Below are 17948 nucleotides of genomic sequence, written 5' to 3' on the forward strand. Positions count from 1 at the left end.
CGGCTTTTTTCTTTTTGCTTATGTGGTGCTGAGGAATCGAACCCAGGGCCTCAGGCATGCAAGGCAAGCGCTCTACCACTGAGCCACCTTCCCAGCCCTAGCTTGAGTTTCTTTCATCCAGCCAAGTGACCAAGTCATAAAGCCACGCTGGGAGGGGGAAGGGGGAAGCCGGCTGCTGCTCTTCCACAGCCATCAGAACCAAACTTAGTGTGCATGCTGGACGGGGTGACAGGATGGGGACCATGGTTACCATCGACAACAGATCTAAGGCATCCCAAACACATTGGAACATTTTATAATTCAGCATGGAATATCCAGACAGATAGTGTTTTAAATTTCTCCTTTGATCCCAGATCCTCCTGACTTAGTGGTCCCTAATTTTACAGGTAGGGATGTGAGGATGTGACATTTGGCTGTGTTCTGCCTGAGATAACAGTGCAGAAAGAGAATCAGGAAAGCACTGGAGATCACCACAGGCCACAAAACTGCGGCCCCAGCACAGTCCGCCAGGCTCCCTTAAGATGGCCTGGGCCCAGCCACAGGTGGGCCCCAGGACAGGCAGCAGTAATGAACTGGTGTAGTAATCAATCAGTAGTGTAGTAATCAGTCAGTGTAGTAATTAGCAGTGTAGGCTGAGGCACATTGCAGGCATCTGGGACTGCTACCAAGGCAGGTCCACTTCCGGTCTCTTGGATGCATGTGTCTGTGCGGGCCTCCTTGCTTACTCCCTTGTCTTGTCCTAAGTGCACATGCTGTGTTATGTAAAAGTGGGCTTGCTGATGGTGTGGGAAGCCTCTTTGCTGGGCTGGGGCTCAGGGCAGCCGGCCAGCTTTCTGGAGCCGTCTGACTCTTTCTAGCAACCCCTCCTGCCAAGCACCGAGCCAAGATGGGCGACATCGTGGTGGTGGCTCAGGGCTCGCAGGCCTCGCGGAACGTCAGCAACGATCCGGACGTCATCAAGCTGCAAGAGATCCCAGCTTTCCAGCCCCTTCTGAAAGGTGAGGGCTGGGCTCCGTCCGGGGCCAGCCTGTGGGGGGTCAGCCACCGGCCCCATTTGCTTGTCTCCCGCCGCCGTGCCCCCTTGCCCTGTTTATGATTGCAGCCTAGTTTTCTCGGCCGTGAGTTGGTGGACCACTTTGTGCCCATACTTGCTAAGCCTGCGCCCCATTGCTCCGGGCCTGATCTCCCCTAAGAAGGGTTTGGCAACCTGGCACCCCCACCCCCACCCAGGCAGGGAAACGAGCACAAGGCCTTGACTGACTTGAAAGACCAAAAAAGTACCATAAACAGCCATGAGAGAGCCAGGCGCTGTAGCTCACACCTGTAATTCCAGCTGCCCTAGGAGGCTGAGATCTGAGGATCGTAGTCCAATGCCAGAAGTGGTGCTGTGGCTCACGGGGTAGACCACCGGCCTTAAGCAGAAGAGCTCAGGCTCTGACACCCGCACCTGCACACACATACACACACACACACTATACAAACAGTAAGTGAGGAGAGTCGGGCTGGACCAAGAGCTTGCCAAGAGCTCTCTCTCCCTTTCCCACGACCTCATTCTTTCCCAAGATCGTTCTCTCCTCCAAGGTCAAGTGGGGACTTTCTGTGTCCTCTGTGCCCAGACCTTCAGCCTCTGTGCTTAGACCCTTCTGCCACTAGGTGGCAACAGACAAAGCGCCTGGCAAGTGGATCCGTGGCGCCTCTGGGTAATGTTTCAAAGGCCTTTGGGCAGTAACACTGGCTCTGCAGTGTCCTGATTTCCTGGCAACCAGGTCACAGCTCAGCTCAGCGCAGGCTCGTGGGAAAAGCATACGCAGCTTGCCACACTCGGGTGTTACGGCAGAAGCCACAGGAAACATGTTACTGACCTTTTTTTGTTGTTGTTGTTGGTTGTGGGACTTGAACTCAAGGCTTGGGTGCTGTCCTTGAGGTCTTTTGCTCAAGTCTAACACTCTACCATTTGAGCCACAGCTCTACTTTTCCTGTCCAGGCTGGCTTCAAACCTCAATCCTCAGATCTCAGCCTCCCAAATAGCTGGGATGACAGGTGTGAGCCACTGGCGTCCAGCTTGGGTTGTTTCTGATTGTTTCACCACTGAACAGTCCCTGCCACTCCCCCACCACCACCTCGGGCACCCCCCTCACCTTCACCCCTCCACCTGGTGAGCGGCCCCTGTAGCTGCAAGGTCTCTGATACCCATCTCCTTGCAGCTGGGCGTGAAGGGCAGGTCCAGAGCACGCATGCTATACTTGTTGTCCACGACCATGGCAGCCACGCTTCTGTGGACATCATGTCGTGACCTGTACCTCACGATTCTCCTGAATGCTTACAGTACTTACAAGCAAGAGCCTGGAGCTCGGGGCAGCGTCTCCGGCTCAGACCCCAAGTTCCCCAGTGCCAGGGCACGTGTTCTTCCCGGCTGCATGATCCGGGTCTCAGCTCGGGCCTGTGAGTCTCAAGCTGACGAAGAAGGGGAAGGGCGGGTGGGCGGGCCGGCAGTGAAGGAGCCAGGAGACACGGCACTCCATTGGTGGGCCCTGGGGGCACTGGGTCTTGTCACCTTCGGCTGTCATGGCCTTTCATCTCCACTGCCGTGTTCCATGACCATCCACATGGCCCAAACTGGCTGGGCCAGTGTCCGAGAGCCCAGTAACCCCCATTCCCAAGGCGGCGAGGTGAACGGATGGTGTCTGTGGAGGTTGTGAGCAGTGTCCCGAAGGTGGGGGCTGTGAGTGTGTGCGGGGTATGGTGCATGCAGCTCAGCCCAGCCTGGCTGGTCCGAGCATGGCTGTGAGCAGTAACCTCTGCCCCACTGTCCCATGACCTCTGCCCACCACCCTGGACCTGTGACCTCCACCCCACTGCCCCCCCGTCCCGTGACATTTCCCCCCACCACCCCCATCCCGGCAGGGCTCCTGAGCGGCCAGACCTCACCGAGCAACGCCCGTCTGGAGAAGCTGGACGCGCAGCAGGTGCTGCAGCTGTGCCTGCGGTACCAGGACCACCTGCACCAGTGCGCCGAAGCCGTGGCCTTCGACCAGAACGCCCTGGTCAAGCGGATCAAGGAGGTAAGGCCTGGGGCCACCAGCCCCCCCCCCCACTGGGCAGCGGGGGAGAGCTGGCCATGCCCCTGGGGCCCTTCGCCAGGAAGCGCTGCCACATCACGTGAATCTAAGTAACAGTGTTGGCAGATTCTTGTTAACCTTAGAGCACATTTGACGTCCGTTCCTCTTTCCTCGCCCTGAAATGATGAAGTGAGTTGGACAGGTTACTCTAAAACAAGAGACCCGGATAGCACATTGCTGGATGTTTCTAGGTGTTTCTAGAAAACGTGGAGCTCCCTTTCTGTCTCTGTATATCAGGCTGAGAGCCTGCAGTGTCATAACTAACTTCCCCCTGGTCTGTGGTGAGAAATCCAGCTGGTCCCATGGCGCCAGGAAATGTGGCAAAATGGGTGGTGGCAGGAAATGTGATTGTCTGTGGTGTCAGGAAACGCAGCAAGATTGTGGTCCATGGCAGCAGGAAACGTGGCTCATTGTGGCCCCTGGGTGGCAGGAAATGTGGCTGTTGTGGTCCGTGGCAGCAGCAGGACACATGGTGGCAGTGGGCTCGTTCTGGCCTGCCTCTGAGGAGGTAAACTGCTTTCCCTGGGCCTGGCCCACACTTCCTTCACCTCAGTGCTGCCCAGGCCCCTGCCCAGGCCCAGGGATCCTGGTGAGGCCAGCCCCGATGACCCCCTGCCTGTGGAGACACAGGCTGTATTCTTTGGCAAAGAGCAAAGCCCAGCATTTAAATGTGATTTAACCCTATCCAGGTCCTGCACTGACAAGTGAGCAGGTGTGAGCAGCACCATTTCCCGCTTCAGTGAGATCCCATTAGCTGGTCGCAGGCGCTGGAGCCCCGCATCACCCCGCCCTGCCCCGCCCCGCCCCATCCTGCCCTGCCCAGGTTTGCAGCCGCCCCGAGAGGTGCTGGCAGAGGCCGGGCTGGTGGCCACATCTGGGCAGCTGGGCTGCGGGAAGGGACGGGGCAGCTGTGGTTGCTTTGGAGTGGCGAGGTGGCCTGTGGTGCTGGCGGCCCCCATTTTTCTGTACTTTACAAAATCTCCACCTGAAACATGGATTCCTGGGGGTTTCCTCAGCTGTGTGAGCCACCCAGAGCCCTCCCTGCCACAGCCCCCCTCCCTGCCGGAAGCGCTGTGTGTTCAGTATGGTTGGGCTGGCCAGTCGCCTGTCCCCCGAGTGTGACTCGGCTGGTGTCTGTCCCCCAAGTGTGACCTAGCTGGTGTCTGTCCCCCAAGTGTGAGCTGGCCAGTCGCCTGTCTCCGATTGTGAGCTGGCCGGTGTGTGGCCCCCGAGTGTGAGCTGACTTGTGTCTGTCCCGAGTGTGAGCTGGCCGGTCACTGACTGGCAGGTCGTGACGTGGCCTTGGCTGTGGTTTGGGGAGGGGAGTTGGGGTCCCCACGGTGTTGTCAGCTCACAGGAGCAGAGTGGAGCCACGCGTGGCCCCGGCATAGCCCCGCAGCTCCCTGTGGGGGCGGTGGCAGTGGCCGAGGCTCACGCCCGCCGCTTCTCTGTTGCCTCCGCCTGCAGATGGACCTGTCGGTGGGCGCCCTGTTCGGCTCCATGCAGGAGCGGCAGAAGCGCTTTGCCAGGTACGCCGAGCAGATTCAGAAGGTGCAGGAGATGTCGGCCATCCTGCGGCGCGTGCAGCTGGGCATCGACCAGACCCTGCCGCTCATGGAGCGGCTCAACAGCCTACTGCCCGAGAGCGAGCGGCTGGAGCCCTTCAGCATGAAGCCCGAGCGCCTCTAGAGCAGCCCCTCCGGCCTCTCCCCTTCCTCTGCCTGGCCAGGTGGAGGCCGGCAGGGGCACTGGGGCAGAGGTGGGGGGAGAGCAGCTGGGTCTTGGCCACCAAGGCAGCCTCCCCTCCCCCGCCCTCGTGGACGGCGCCATGCCAAAGTGGGGCCCCTCAGCGTGGCTGGGGTTGGGACATTGGGATTGTTAGGAATTCCTCAAAGAACCCCACAGTGTTGTTTTCATTTCACGTTTAAAGCAAACCAAACGTTCACCGTGTAGGGACAAAAATGGACATGTGGAAGGAGGAGGCGTGAGAAAGCTGGGGGGTGCCCTGTGAGCCCAGCCCTGGGAAGGGCGCCCCGGGCTCCAACTTGGGCTGGGAGTGGCCAGTTCCCCCTTCACTGGGTCTGTGCACTCATTGCACTTTGCCCCCAGCGTGGAGCCTGTCCCATGAATACCGCAACCACGGGGCGCCTCTCTCTCTGTGAGGCCCGAATGGGGACCTGCGCAGCTGGCGATGGAGACAAAGGCTGGGCCCAGGGCACCGCCCGGGCAGCACACCAGGCTTCGAAGCAGCCTCCAGATGCTCCTCAAATGGGACCTAGCCACACCTCATTCAGCCCCGCTGCCATGCCTCGTCCAGCCTAGCTACGCTGTCTCCACCTCCCATGTGGGGTGTTTGTAGAAAGTCTTTTATTCTAAAACAAGTCAATAAAAGGAGCGATCTCACCCAGAAACAGCCCGCTCTGACGTGTGGGTGCCTCACCTTCCAGGAGCCACGTACACAAAGCCCCTGCCTCAGAACACAGGTTCCCCTGGAAGCCTGGGCTCTTCCCAGAATTACCTGCAGAGGAGATCATTGAGCCGGGCACCAGTGGCTCAGGCCTGTCATCCTAGCTACTTGGGAGGCTGAGATCTGAGGATCACAATTCGAAGCCAAAAAGATCTATGAGACTCTTTATCTGCCACGAGCTGTGGCTCAAGTAGTAGAGCGCCAGCCTCGAGAACAGCTCAGGACAGCACCCAGCCTGGGTTCAACCTCAGGACTGGCATGTGGCATTGTAATTTTTGTCGGTGATGGGGCCTGGATGCTGTCCCTGAGCTCTTCAGCTCAAGGCTGGTGCACTACCCCTTGAACCACAGTGCCACTTCCACTTTTCTGGTGGTTCATGGGAGATAATAATCTCTTGGACTTTCCTGCCCAGGCTGGCTTTGAACCTCAACTCTCAGTCCTCAGCCTCCTGAGTAGCTGGAGTGACAGACAGGTATCACTCCCTGGCACTCCGCCCAGGTAACTTTTTATTCATGTTGCTTGCTAACAAGGAGCTCTAGGTGTGAACATCAGTACTGGGAGACACCGAATCTAATGGCCACTGGGAGCAGCCAGGGCTCTGGTGTGCAGTGCTGTGGGAGGGCGCCATGGCCATTCCTGTCCTGGGGACCCTCTGAGTGCTGCCATGAGGCCTGGTGTTTACCAACTCCAAATCACTTTCCATCAGCAACTGAGGCCCATTCTTTCCGTCAGTCATGGGACTTGAACTCAAGACCTGAGGTCTTTTTGTTCAAAGCTATCATTCTACCACTGGAGCCACACCTCTCCACTTCCAGTTTTCTGGTGGTTCACTGGAGATCAGAGTCTCAAGGACTTTCCTGCCCGGGCTGGCAATGAACTGCGATTCTCAGCCCTCAGCCTCCTGTAGCTAGGATGACAGGCGTGAGCACTGGCGTGCGGCTCACACATGCTTTGCACTAACCTCCTGTTCATGTAAATATATTGCAGAGGTGTGTATGGAAATGGGGAGAACAGATTTTGGGGCGGGGATGGGAGGCAGGTGCCAGGGTTGAACTCAGGGTCTTGGGCCTGCACGGGGTCAGCCCACATCATGTGACCATGTCATCACTGGCCTCACATCTGACACCAGGGCCTGAAGGCTGAGGGCCAGGCCCATGGGACGAAGGCTGGGGATGAGGGACGAGAACGGGGTCCCATACCCGCAGACACGCCCGCACCTGCGTGTACACAGGCACAGTTCTGACTTTATTTCATATTAACAGACAAGACATCACATGAGAAACGCACAGCGCAGCTCCCACACGTCCCACCCACGCTCCGCTGTGGTCATGGGTGGCCCCACAAGGACCATGCCCAGGAGCGGCAGGTGACGCGGCAGGGTTTGCCTGGGGCTGGCGAAGGCCACGTGTGGTACCAAGGGGGAGGATGCAGCCTTCCCGATGTGTCTGACCCACTCCAGACACAGCTCCGCAGGGCGCGACCGGGTCTCCTCTGCCTCACTTTACCCCACTCAGCATCATTCTTGAGCACAGAGGCCCCACCACCAGGTCCTAAGTCAGAGCCCACCGCTTTTCAGACCAACCCAGGAGCTGGTGCGGAGGAGCCTCGGTGCCCGGCTGGGCATCTGACGCTGCCTCCATCTCCCCGGCTTTTTCTCACTAAGTCATTTCCTAGAAGATTCCGCCTTGATACATTTGCACCACGGATCAAGTGGAAGATGCTCAGCTGAGTCGAGAGGCCCTGCAACCTGTGCTCCACGTCCACGCCAGGCCTCCAACCTGTCCCAGCCTCGGTGCAGAGGCCTGGGGGATGGAGGACAGGCCATGGGCGGCGGGGATTCTGTGCCATCGGTGGGGCCGTGGCATGAGGTGGTACTGGCTTAGATCTGGGGAGGCCAGCCTGGGACAGGATGGTCTCTCATGGACTCACCCCTGGCTTCTGCCTTCACTGGCTCCGGGGCTGGCTCGGCCTCCGCCGGAGGAGCCGGGCCATGACTGAAGGTAGTCTCCGTGGGCAGGGCGTGGGGTCGGTGGGCTGCTTCTGCAGGGGTGTGGGCTCCGGCTTCTGCCCTGGCCCCACCGGCCTCTCCTACCATGGCTCCACCTTCCAGAAACAGCCATGGCTGTGCAGACTTCGGCTGTGCAGGGAACGCATTGGGGAGCCGGCGGAGACCCTCAGGACACTTCGATGACCTCCATGCTGCCCGAGAAGCTGGACTGGCTGCCCACTGTGCCCAGCTCCTCCCGCGAGCGGCTGTCGGCCACCAGGCCCTCCCCGAACTCCATCTGGCAGCTCCTGCGCTTCAGCTGCTTCTCGAAGGGGCTCTCTTCATGCCAGCTGCGCCGCGAGTCTCCGCGCTCGCTGGGCCGCGGCCGTCTGCGCACCGAGCCGCCGTGCTCGCCCGTGGGCAGCTGGCTGCAGCTGTAGGCCGAGTAGCTGGCCCTGGCGCCATACATGGCCGAGGCCGCATAGAAGTGCGGGGGCTCGGTGGCGAAGTACCAGCCGCCGGCCAGCGTGGGGGCCGCGGCCTGCGGGGCCAGTGTGTCTGAATGCCAGCCCTTGAGGCCCAGCCCTGCGGCAGACTTGGCCAGGTGCTGCTGGCTGGTGGACAGGCCGAGGAGGAAGCCAGCGCGGCCAGTGTCCTCCACGCTGCCGCTCCGCTGCAGCGGTGTGAAGGGCAGCCGGGGGGGCACCCCTGTCCTCGTGGGGTGCTGGCGCTGGCCCTGGCTGGCCGGGGCCTGCGGGGGCTGCGGCGGCTCCCCGTCGGGGCTGCTCTCTGGCGTCTGCTCTGACACCTCTCGCACGGGTGAGAAATGGCTGTGCTTGGCGGGACCGTCGAGCGTGGCAGCCGGCTTGTATGCATCCGCTGTGTCCTCACGCGCGATCGCGCCTGTCGAGCAGGACACGGACTTGATGTCCAGCGAGAAGGAGCGTTTGAGCCGCTGGCTGTCCTCTGGCTCCGGGGCCAGCTGGAGGCCCCCAAGGGCCTGCGCCAGGGGCCCGGCCTCCACCAGTGCGCTGGCCGTGGTGGCCGTGGGGGCCGCAGGCCTCGGCCGGGCCTCCAAGGCAGAACTGAGGGCCCAGGGGCCGCTGCGGGGTGGCTCGGCCCCGTGTCCACTCTCTGGGGCGGCCGCCGCGGGCTCCAGCGGCTTCTCCAGGTGCAGGAGCTTCAGTTTGCCCTTTGGCCCCGCGCCAGGCTGCGTCTTGATCTTCTTCTCGTAGTCCAGCAGCTGGCCCAGGAAGTTAAAGTTCGGAGAGATGGTCGGCCTTTTCTCCTTCACAAACCTACAGAGAGAGGATGAGGCCAGGAGCCTGAAGCCCACAGCAGCTGCTGATCTTAAGGATTTTCTTTTTTGCCAGTCCTGGGTCTTGAACTCAGGTCCTGGCAATGTTCCTGAGCTCTCACGGTCTCTGTGCTCAAGACTAGCGCTCTACCATGTGAGCCACAGCTCCCTTGCAGACTTTGTCTCTGTGTGGTACTAAGGAATCGAACCCATGCATGTTAGGCGAGCACTCTACCATTAAGCCACATTCCCAGCTAAGGATTCTAATTTTCTTTCTTTCTTTATTTTTGTCAGTTGTGGGGCTTGAACTCTGGGCGCTGTCTCTCAGCTCTTCAGCTCAAGGTTGGAGCTCTACTGCTTGAGCCACAGCACCACTTCCAGTTTTCTGGTGGTTTATTGGAGATAAGAGTCTCACGGATTTTCCTGCCCCGGCTGGCTTTGAACCGTGATGCTCAGATCTCAACCTCCTGAGTAGCTAGGATTATAGGCGTGCCCACTGGTGCCCGGATTTTTCTTTTTTTCTTGCTGTGGAGCCTGAGCTGGTCCTCCTGCCCTGGCCTCCCACATGCTGAGATTACAGCAGTGGGCCCTCCCACCAGGCTCTATCTTAGGGAGACTGGGTGAGTGAACGGGGGGGAGGGGAGAGGGATGGGGGGGGGAAGGGCAGGACACCGCTACAAGCATCAGCTGGACATTCCAGCTCTGCCAACTCTGACCCACGGCTTCCAGTGCAATGGACAGGGGACGGTCCTGTGCTGGTAACCAGGGAATCCGAATGCCCGGGCTCCGTGAGGAGTGCAGTTGAGGTGCGGGGCCCTCGTGGCTACTCAAGTCTGAGGCTTAAGATCTGAGGATGATGGTTCAAAGCCAGATGGACAGACAGACCTGACTCACCTGTCCTCCCCTCTCCCTGGCCAGAGCTGATGTTGCAGCCCAGCTCACGCACATGCCCAGCACCCCCCTCTCTGTGGACCGGGGTGGTGGCGCTTACCTGTAGGCCTCGTCCAGGGGCATATCCATCCGCTTCATGATGTAGGCGATGGCGATGGTGGCGGAGCGGGAGATGCCGGCCAGGCAGTGCACCAGCACGCAGCCGTTGCAGGCCTTTGCTTTCTCTGCACAGTCAAAGCCAACAAAGGAAACATGAGACTCGCTGCGCCTCCTCCCCTGGTCCTGGGAGTGAAGACACCATTGCACCTGCGGACCAGGGCGGTGGAGGCCCTGGGCGGCCAAGGCCAGTGCTCGGCTCTCCGGGGCAGCCTGGCTGTTGTTTGAATATGTGCTGCCTGCTAAGTATGGGAAACACAGACGCGCACGTGGAGGGGGAAGTGTGGACTCTCCTGACCATAGGATGTGGGGTTTTGTTTCCTGTGTCACTGGACCCCTCGTATTGCCCCGAGTACACGGGAGAGGGGCTAGCTAAAATCAGTCTCCATCTCCGATGTCCCAGCCGCCATCGCAAGGAGGACTGGTCCCAACTCCTCACCGTAACACTGGACATGGTTATTTTGTGGGTGGTGCTGGGTTAAGTCTGTATTTCCTTAGGACACGTCTGTGTGTCCTGCAGATTGAACCGACTGGAGTTTGATGACAAAGCCACCACACCATGTGCCCCTTGCCGCCAGGCGACCGCGCGTTGCCTCTTTGTTGGGTTTTGTCAGCCCCCTAACCACCGAAAACAGCGGGACACGGGTGAGGGTCGCACGTCTAGAACACGCTAAAGAGGTGTTGCTGGGGTTGGTCCAAGAAGGGGCTTCAGAAATTCACTATTCTGCAAGACTTGAAAAGGTCAGAGGAGGCCTGGAGGCATGGCTCAGGTGGTAGAGCACCAGACACGAGCAAGAAAAAGCAGGAGGGGAGGTGTCATTGACTGGATACACCACTGAGGCACCCAGCACCATGGCCATTGTCTGACCGCCCATGGGTGAGCGCGTGCACTGGCCCGTGGCGTCTCTGGTTTCAGATTTCTGGGGCAGGCTCCTTGCATGACAGGGGGTGGAGGGCGGTGCCGTGCCGGGTACCCACCAATGAAGTCCACGGATGCGTCCAGCCACGGCAGGATCCGCTCGCCGAAGCTGTCGCTCACAGGCACGCGCAGGAAGTGGGACTCGGGGATGAAGTCTGGCTTCGGGCAGCTGTTGCTGGCGTTCAGCACGTAGCCAATCCCGTGTTGCAGCATAAGCTCCTGCCAGGGACAGGGGAGAGCAGGGGTCACAGGGGCTGGAGGTCACACGCCAGGCCTCAGCAGCCACGTGGCCAGTTCAAGGTTACCGTTACTTACTTCACTCACATAGGCAAAGTGGCATTTAGAGACTTAAAACATGGTCTGTTTGGTTTTGCTTTATGAGAAAAAAGACCCGCTTCAAAAAATACACTTGAGCGGGGTGCCGGTGGCTCACGCCTGTCATCCCAGCTACTCAGGAGGCTGGGGGCTGAGGATCGCAGTTCAAAGCCAGCCCGGACAAGAAAGTCGGAGAAACTCTGATCTCCAATGAACCACCAGAAAACTGGAAGTTGCACTGTGGCTCAGGTGGTAGAGTGCCAGCCTTGAGCTGAAGAGCTGAGGGACAGCGCCCAGGCCCTGAGTTTAAACCATGACCACCACCAACAACAACAACAAAAATGATTGAAAGCTGGCACTGGTGGCTCACGCCTGTCATCCCAGCTACTCAGGCTGAGATCAGAGGATCATGATTTAAAGTCAGCCCAGATAGAAAAGTCGCGGTGAGACTCTTATCCCCAGTGAACCACCCAAAAGCTGGAAGAGGAGGAGCTGTGGCTCAAGTGGTAGAATGCTAGACTTGAGCACAAAAGCTCAGAGACAATGCCCAGGCCCTGAGTTCAAGTTTAGGTCCCAGGCTCTGGGACCAGAAAAATAAAAAAGCTTTTAAATCACATCAACGTGGCCATCATAGAGTTCCATGAGCTCCACTGCTTGGGAGAAAAGTGGAACAGAGAATGCAGAGCAATGAAGAGATGGCACAGGACAGAGGAGCCTCGGCGCAGCTTGCTGACGCGAAGTGGAATGGTAGCAGTACCTCTGCCCACATTCAGTGGTGGACGCCCCAGGACTGCAGCCAGGCACCCCCCCCAAAACAGCGTCAGTCTAAGGGCAGTCAACAGCATGCACATCTTTTTGTGTGTGTGCCAACCTCCCGACTTGAACTTGTGGCCTGGATGCTGTCTTTGAGCTCTTCTGCTCAAGGCTGGTGCTCTACCACTTGAGCCACAGTGCCACTTCTGGCTTTCTGGTGGCTCATTGGTGATAAGAGTCTCATGGATTTCCTGCATGGGCTGGCTTTGAACCACAATCTTCCAATCTCAGCCTCCTGAGTAGCTGGGATGCCAGGCATGAGCCATGGTGCTGGGCCAAGAGGGCAGGGTAAACAAAGTCCTCTCGGAGGCCAGTGCTGCAAGTGACAAAAACTGTCAAGACAGCCAGGACTGCTTCTTCCACTAACCAGCTTCTCCCCTGACCTCTGACCTCTGCTGCTCACCTTGTTGAGGACGTCCAGCTGGCAGCCCAGGTAAAGGTTGGGAAGGATTCGGGTCGGCCCGGTGTTGGCGACAGGGAGACATGGCTGAGAGATGCAGGTGGGCACCAGGGTGGCCTTCCCTTCACAGAGGCCCGGGAAGCAACGCGAGAACTCGGCGAACCCACCTGAGGACAGACGGAAGGGCCACGTGTCACCCATGGGCAGACACCGGAGGTCACGCATCACTGCACAGGTCCTGTCTGGAGACTCTGTGCCGGCCCAGGCTGGCCAGCCAGGTGCAGAGCCACAGCCCCACATGTGTGAGTTATATCTGCGCAGAATCTACATGCGTGGCTTCCTTTCTAATTGTCTAGCCAGACCCAGTCCCCCTCCCTCCCACTGCGGCCCCACCCTGCGCCATGCTGACTCTTCCAGTCTCCAGATGCCTCATTTGGTAAAACTGCCGAGGCCCTGGGCTCCCACTTTGCCTTTGATAAGACCAGGGCACCGCTGTCCACCATTGCCCTGGGGTGCCAAGGAGCACTGGGCATCAGGCGTGTGGTGGGACAGAGGTCTCGGTGACGCCTCCTGTGTTCAGCACAATGACCAGGGCCTGGCATCATCAGAGGGAGGCCTCCTCCCCCGACCCACGGCTAGACCCACAGCTCGCCGCAGACTCGCAGCGCAGGTCGGCCAGTGCCCACGCCCTGGGCCATGCCCCGCCCAGCACCATGCCCCGCCCAGTGCCCGGGCCCAGCACATGCCCCACCAGGCATGTGACTTCTGCTCACAAAATAGAGCAAGCCCTTCGCCCAGGGAGCCACAGCACACACTCGCGTGTTAAAGGCTCCACAGAGTCGCCAAAGAAACAGCTTTTATCTATAAGCTGTTCCAGGCCCATCTGACCACAGGATCCTCTAAACCCTGGCTAAACTCACACCCCTGAGATGTCAGACGAGGCCACGCAGGGGCAGGAGTGGAGTCAGAATTCCTCAGTGCAGCATCTCACCATGCTGGCACCGGTGCCCACTGCCAACGCCGGCACCGATGCCCGCTGTTCAGGATTTATTATCTTTCTTCCACAAGTGTTTCTCTCCTGCCCGGTACCTCTGCCCCTTGCTCCAGCCATAATCAAGGACAGGTAGCCACTGCCACACGCTGGAGGTCCCACCACACAAGCGGTGGTCACAGAGCACAGTGCCACCTGTCTGTCTGCCTGTCACACTCGCACTGCGTGGGCCCCAGGGCACCTGCTCTTGAAGGTTGTGTGTGACTCAAGGGCGGCTGAAATTTAAAACGTTCAGCATTGGGCTGGGAAGGTGGCTCAGTGGTAGAGCGCTTGCCTTGCATGCCTGAGGCCCTGGGTTCGATTCCTCAGCACCACATAAGCAGAAAAAAAGCTGGAAGTGGCGCTGTGGCTCAAGTGGTAGAGTGCTAGCCTTGAGCTGAAGAGCTGAGGGACAGCGCCCAGGCCCAGAGTTCAGGCCCCATGACCAGACCCAAAATCAAACAAACAAACAAACAAAAAAACATTCAGCACACCTGAGGCATGCATGACTTACAGACCACTACATTCTAGCACAGCCCAGAGGAAAGGCCTTGCCCCTCCCCGTTCCAACCAGCAGCCCTGTAAATGCCACTGGGGATTCCACTGTGGGGAGAAAATAAAATACATGTAACACCTCTACTGAACAGTTCAGAGTGCGGGCTTGCTTCTCTCTCCTTTGACCCCTTGCTTAAAATTGTAGAGGTGAACACAGAAGCAGTGGTATTTCAGCTTTGTGGCATTCAAATTTCTTTAAGTCCCAAATTCTAAAGCAGGTGTGTGTGTGTGTGTGTGTGTGTGCACGCGCATGCCAGTCTTGGGGTTTGAACTCAGGGCCTGGGCTTTAACAATTTGAACCACTTGTGGCTTTTTGGTGGTTCATTGGAGATAAGAGTCTCGTGGGCTTTCTTGTGCGGGCTGGTCTGACTTTGGTTTTCAGATCTCAGCCTCCTAAACAGCTAGGATGACAGGCGGTAGCCTGACCTGATATTGACTTAAAGATCACTACTGCAAAAGTGGAACCAAAAAGAAAAAAAAAAAAAAACTGGAGTTGGAATGGCCTTGAACTTCCATCCTCCCAACCCCTGCCTCCAAACAGTCGAGATCACAGGCGTGAGCCACAGTGGAAGGAGCATGCGTGGGGCAGCTGCACCACCCTATCCTATGAGCCGGGCAGCAAACGCTGGGGGCCATGTGGTCAGGGGGAGGGAGCAAGAGGGTGGAGCAGAGCCCCAACATGCTCCCCAGGGCACGTCTCCCACATGCGTCTCCCGGTGCTTTCTGAAGCTTCCCCACAGCTCAGCATTTCCAATGCTGAGACTATTTTCCACTTGGAAAACCAAAAAACCCATGGACGGACCAGGCCGTAATGAAAAGAAGCATCCTTTTCACACACACTACACAGTGAGGAAGGCCCAGGGGGTGACCGCCACTTGCGGTCCACTAGCTCCCTGGGTTTGGGGTGGGTGGACCCTGCTGCTGGTGCGGGCCCCACCAACACGAGGCAGGGAACCCCTCCTGGACTTCGCGGCTCTGAGCCGCCGAATGGTACCAGGAGTTTGCACACGCAGCTAACAGCACCCCGCAGCCGTCAGCCCTGCTCCTCACATCCACAGGCTAGGCCACACCCCAGTAGGGAAATCCCAGAGGCTGTAAACCCTTCGTGCCCCTGTGCCCGGCCCCGGGAGCCACCCCGAGGCTTGGCCACCCTGGCCCCACGCGGCGTGGCCTCACCTGCGAGCAGGTGAACAGAACGGAAGCTCCTCTCCAGTTTCCCCAGCAGCACAGTGAGAAAGCAGTCGGACGACAGGGATGCCATGTCCTGGGAGCTCTGGTCGTAGACTACCACCGTCTGGGTGCCCTCGATGTCCACCTGGAATGCATACAGGAGGCTGTTTAGGGGGACAGGCGGGCACGGGCTGGCGGGCATCGGCTCATTGCCACAGGCCGTGTAGGACTCTGCCACGTGCCAACGCCTGATGCCCGCTTCGGGCAGTCAATGGGACAGGCGACACACCAGTGACTTCAATGGACATGCTTTCTGCCCTTGGCGTAATGCACAGCAATGCAGGCATCCTGCGTACTGAAACCAAAGGATGAGTTCATCTTCATTCCTGGGGCACGGGGGGGGGGGGGGGAGCCACGACCTTCCTGTCCAACAGACTACACCACACACCCAGGGTGACCTTGAGCCTGATGCCCCGAAGATGCCAGCGTTAGCACACATCACACAAAACGCCCCTAAGAACCATCAGTTCGAGGGGCTAGGGCAGGCTGGGCGCGGATGCCCACCTTGTGCTTGGCCGAGTGTTGGATGAGCTCGGTGATCAGCACTTTGTCCTGCTGCAGCCGGCGCTTCATGAGCTTGGAGCAGTTGACATTGATGGCGTCCAGGATGTGGGAGGTGTTATACTCCACGAACGGCCGGCTGTCGATCAGCAGCACCTTCTCCGCCCCGCTCTCCAGCAGGGCCACCAACCTCTCGGTGACAATGGGACCTGCAGCCGCCGCGTCATGGGCCATGACAACTGCCGATCCTCGGTTCCTCCTCGGTGCCCGCGGCCCAAGAGGGCGGTGTGCTCACAGGCCCAGCCGCCCCATGGTGGGGAAGGGGTCAGGGGGCCCAGGCCTGGCAATGCAGGGCCGATACCATTTTGGGGGTCCTCCTTGGAAGTCCTGGCTCTTGGTTGGCTCTGGTCCCCCTCACAGCACCAGCCGTGATCACGCTGCCCCAGGCACAGGGGTTCGGGGGCAGCCCGGGTGCTGTACCATCCCCGGCCAAGCCCACTGGGTAACAGCCTGCATAGACAGAGACAAAGCGTGGGTCAGACCACAGCATGAACCGGTCCTCGCTCCTCTCAGCCCACACCGAACGCCTTGTTCATTTGAACCAGCCCCAGAAAGCCTCCTGGGTATGGTGCAAGGGAACATGTGCAAGAGACATTCAAGTTTACCTCCAAGGGTGAAAAGCTCCCAGAAAGCAGCATATTCATGAGTTCTAGTCACCTGGCCCCCAGCACTAAATGGCTGGTGTGCAAATAAAATGACTATACGGCTGGGCAGGTGGCTCAGTGGTAGAGTGCCTGCCTCGCATGCATGAGACCCTGGGTTCGATTCCAGCAGCCCTACATATGCAGAAAAAGCCAGAAGTGGGTGCTGTGGTTCATGTGGTAGAGCGCTCGCCTTGAGCTGAAGAGCTGAGGGACAGCGCCCAGGCCCAGAGTTCAAGCCCCACCACCAACAAAATAAATAATAATAAAATAACTATAAAGGATTATACAAATATGAGAGTAAAAGGACCACAGGCCAGGCACCCATGGCTCTGACCTGATCACAGCCGGAAGCCAACCTGGGCAGAAAATGCCCCATGAGACTCTTATTTCCAATGAACCATCAAAAATTAGAAGTGGCACCGTGGCTAAAAGGAGTAGAACGCTAGCTTTGAGCGAAAGAGTTCAGGTATAGCACCCAGGACCCGAGTTCAAGCCTCATGACTGGCAAAAAAAACTTTTCAAAAAATGAAAGGAAGCCGGGCGCTGGTACCTGTAATCCTAGCTACTCAGGAGGCTGAAATCTCAAGATCGCAGTTTGAAGCTACCCTGGGCAGGAAAAGTCTGTGAGACTCTGATTTCTAATGAGCCACCAAAACGCTGGAAATGGAGCTGGGGCTCGAGTGGTAGAGGGCTAGCCACGAGCACAAAAGCTCCAGGACGGTGCCCAGGCCCTGAATTCAAGCCTCAGTACTGGCACAAAAATAAATAGGTAAACAGATAAATGAATAAAAGAGAGGAAGAAGAATGCTGAGGGCTAGGCGCTGGCCTCTCCCCCTCCCCCCCCTCCGTCACCCCACCCCACCTCCACTTTTGCCTCTTCTTCCCCATGCTGTGTTCTCAAGTCACTGGTCCCTACCCCCCTGAAATCTCAGCCCCTAGCACAGGACCCCAACATCCCTGGCCCTGTGCCTTCCCTGCCACATTTCTGTCCCCAGCCATTTCCTGGTGGCAGACAGCGGGAGGAAGAGCTCAGACCTGACCCACCCTCCCCTCCCCCCTTCTGCAGCCCCTCGAGATGCTGGTGGTAGCCCTGTGCACCATGCCTTCCCCCAGAGGATGTTCCTCAAGACTACTGCGAGTAAAACCCTCCATGATCCAAAAACAATCTGCAACCCTAACAGTGCACAGACATCTGTGAACCTGTTTCTGATCAACCATGCTTTCCAGGGAACCACTCCCTGCCCTCAGGGCGCGCCATGCAGCCCCTGCACAGGCCTCCTCAGACAGTCTCCAACCCAGTGTCCTGTTCCCCGACAGGAGAGGACAGGCCTTGATCACAAGGATGCCCGGGAAGCACAGAACACGCCGGGAAACCTGAGAACACGCCGGAGCAGAGTCCTCCGTGGCTGAGCCCGCCCCCTCCCTCCGACTCCCTCCCTCCGCCTCCACCCACTCTCCCAACTGGCCTCTGGCGACAAGATCCACGAGATCCACGTGACACAGCAAGGTGGAGGTGAGCAGACACAGACACATACAAGGTGGAGCAGGACCTGCTCCCATTGCT

General features: G+C 58.6%; 2 protein-coding genes across 3 annotated transcripts; one reads left to right on the top strand and one right to left on the bottom strand.

The window, feature by feature from the left end:
• The first annotated feature begins 158 nt into the window (after positions 1–158).
• Positions 159–5114, top strand: Loh12cr1 (loss of heterozygosity, 12, chromosomal region 1). Of its 2 annotated transcripts, XM_013025118.1 has the most exons (3): positions 159–998; positions 2905–3062; positions 4587–5114. In XM_013025118.1, the coding sequence occupies exons 1-3, from the start codon at positions 887–889 to the stop codon at positions 4806–4808; spliced, it is 492 nt and encodes a 163-aa protein (XP_012880572.1). In that variant the 5' UTR covers positions 159–886; the 3' UTR covers positions 4809–5114. The 2 variants fall into 2 exon arrangements, with proteins under 2 accessions (XP_012880572.1, XP_012880571.1); XM_013025117.1 differs by lacking the exons at positions 159–998; positions 2905–3062 and adding an exon at positions 3071–3627.
• A 1670-nt stretch (positions 5115–6784) lies between these two features.
• On the bottom strand, positions 6785–16186 carry Dusp16 (dual specificity phosphatase 16). The gene is made up of 6 exons (XM_013025121.1): positions 15684–16186; positions 15126–15264; positions 12368–12531; positions 10896–11055; positions 9862–9985; positions 6785–8871 (listed from the first exon to the last, which is right to left on the bottom strand). The coding sequence occupies exons 1-6, from the start codon at positions 15912–15914 to the stop codon at positions 7761–7763; spliced, it is 1929 nt and encodes a 642-aa protein (XP_012880575.1). The 5' UTR covers positions 15915–16186; the 3' UTR covers positions 6785–7760.
• Between the last annotated feature and the right edge of the window lie 1762 nt (positions 16187–17948).

Source organism: Dipodomys ordii, unplaced genomic scaffold (assembly GCF_000151885.1).
Source record: "Dipodomys ordii isolate 6190 unplaced genomic scaffold, Dord_2.0 Scaffold81, whole genome shotgun sequence".
Taxonomy (NCBI): Eukaryota; Metazoa; Chordata; class Mammalia; order Rodentia; family Heteromyidae; genus Dipodomys; species Dipodomys ordii.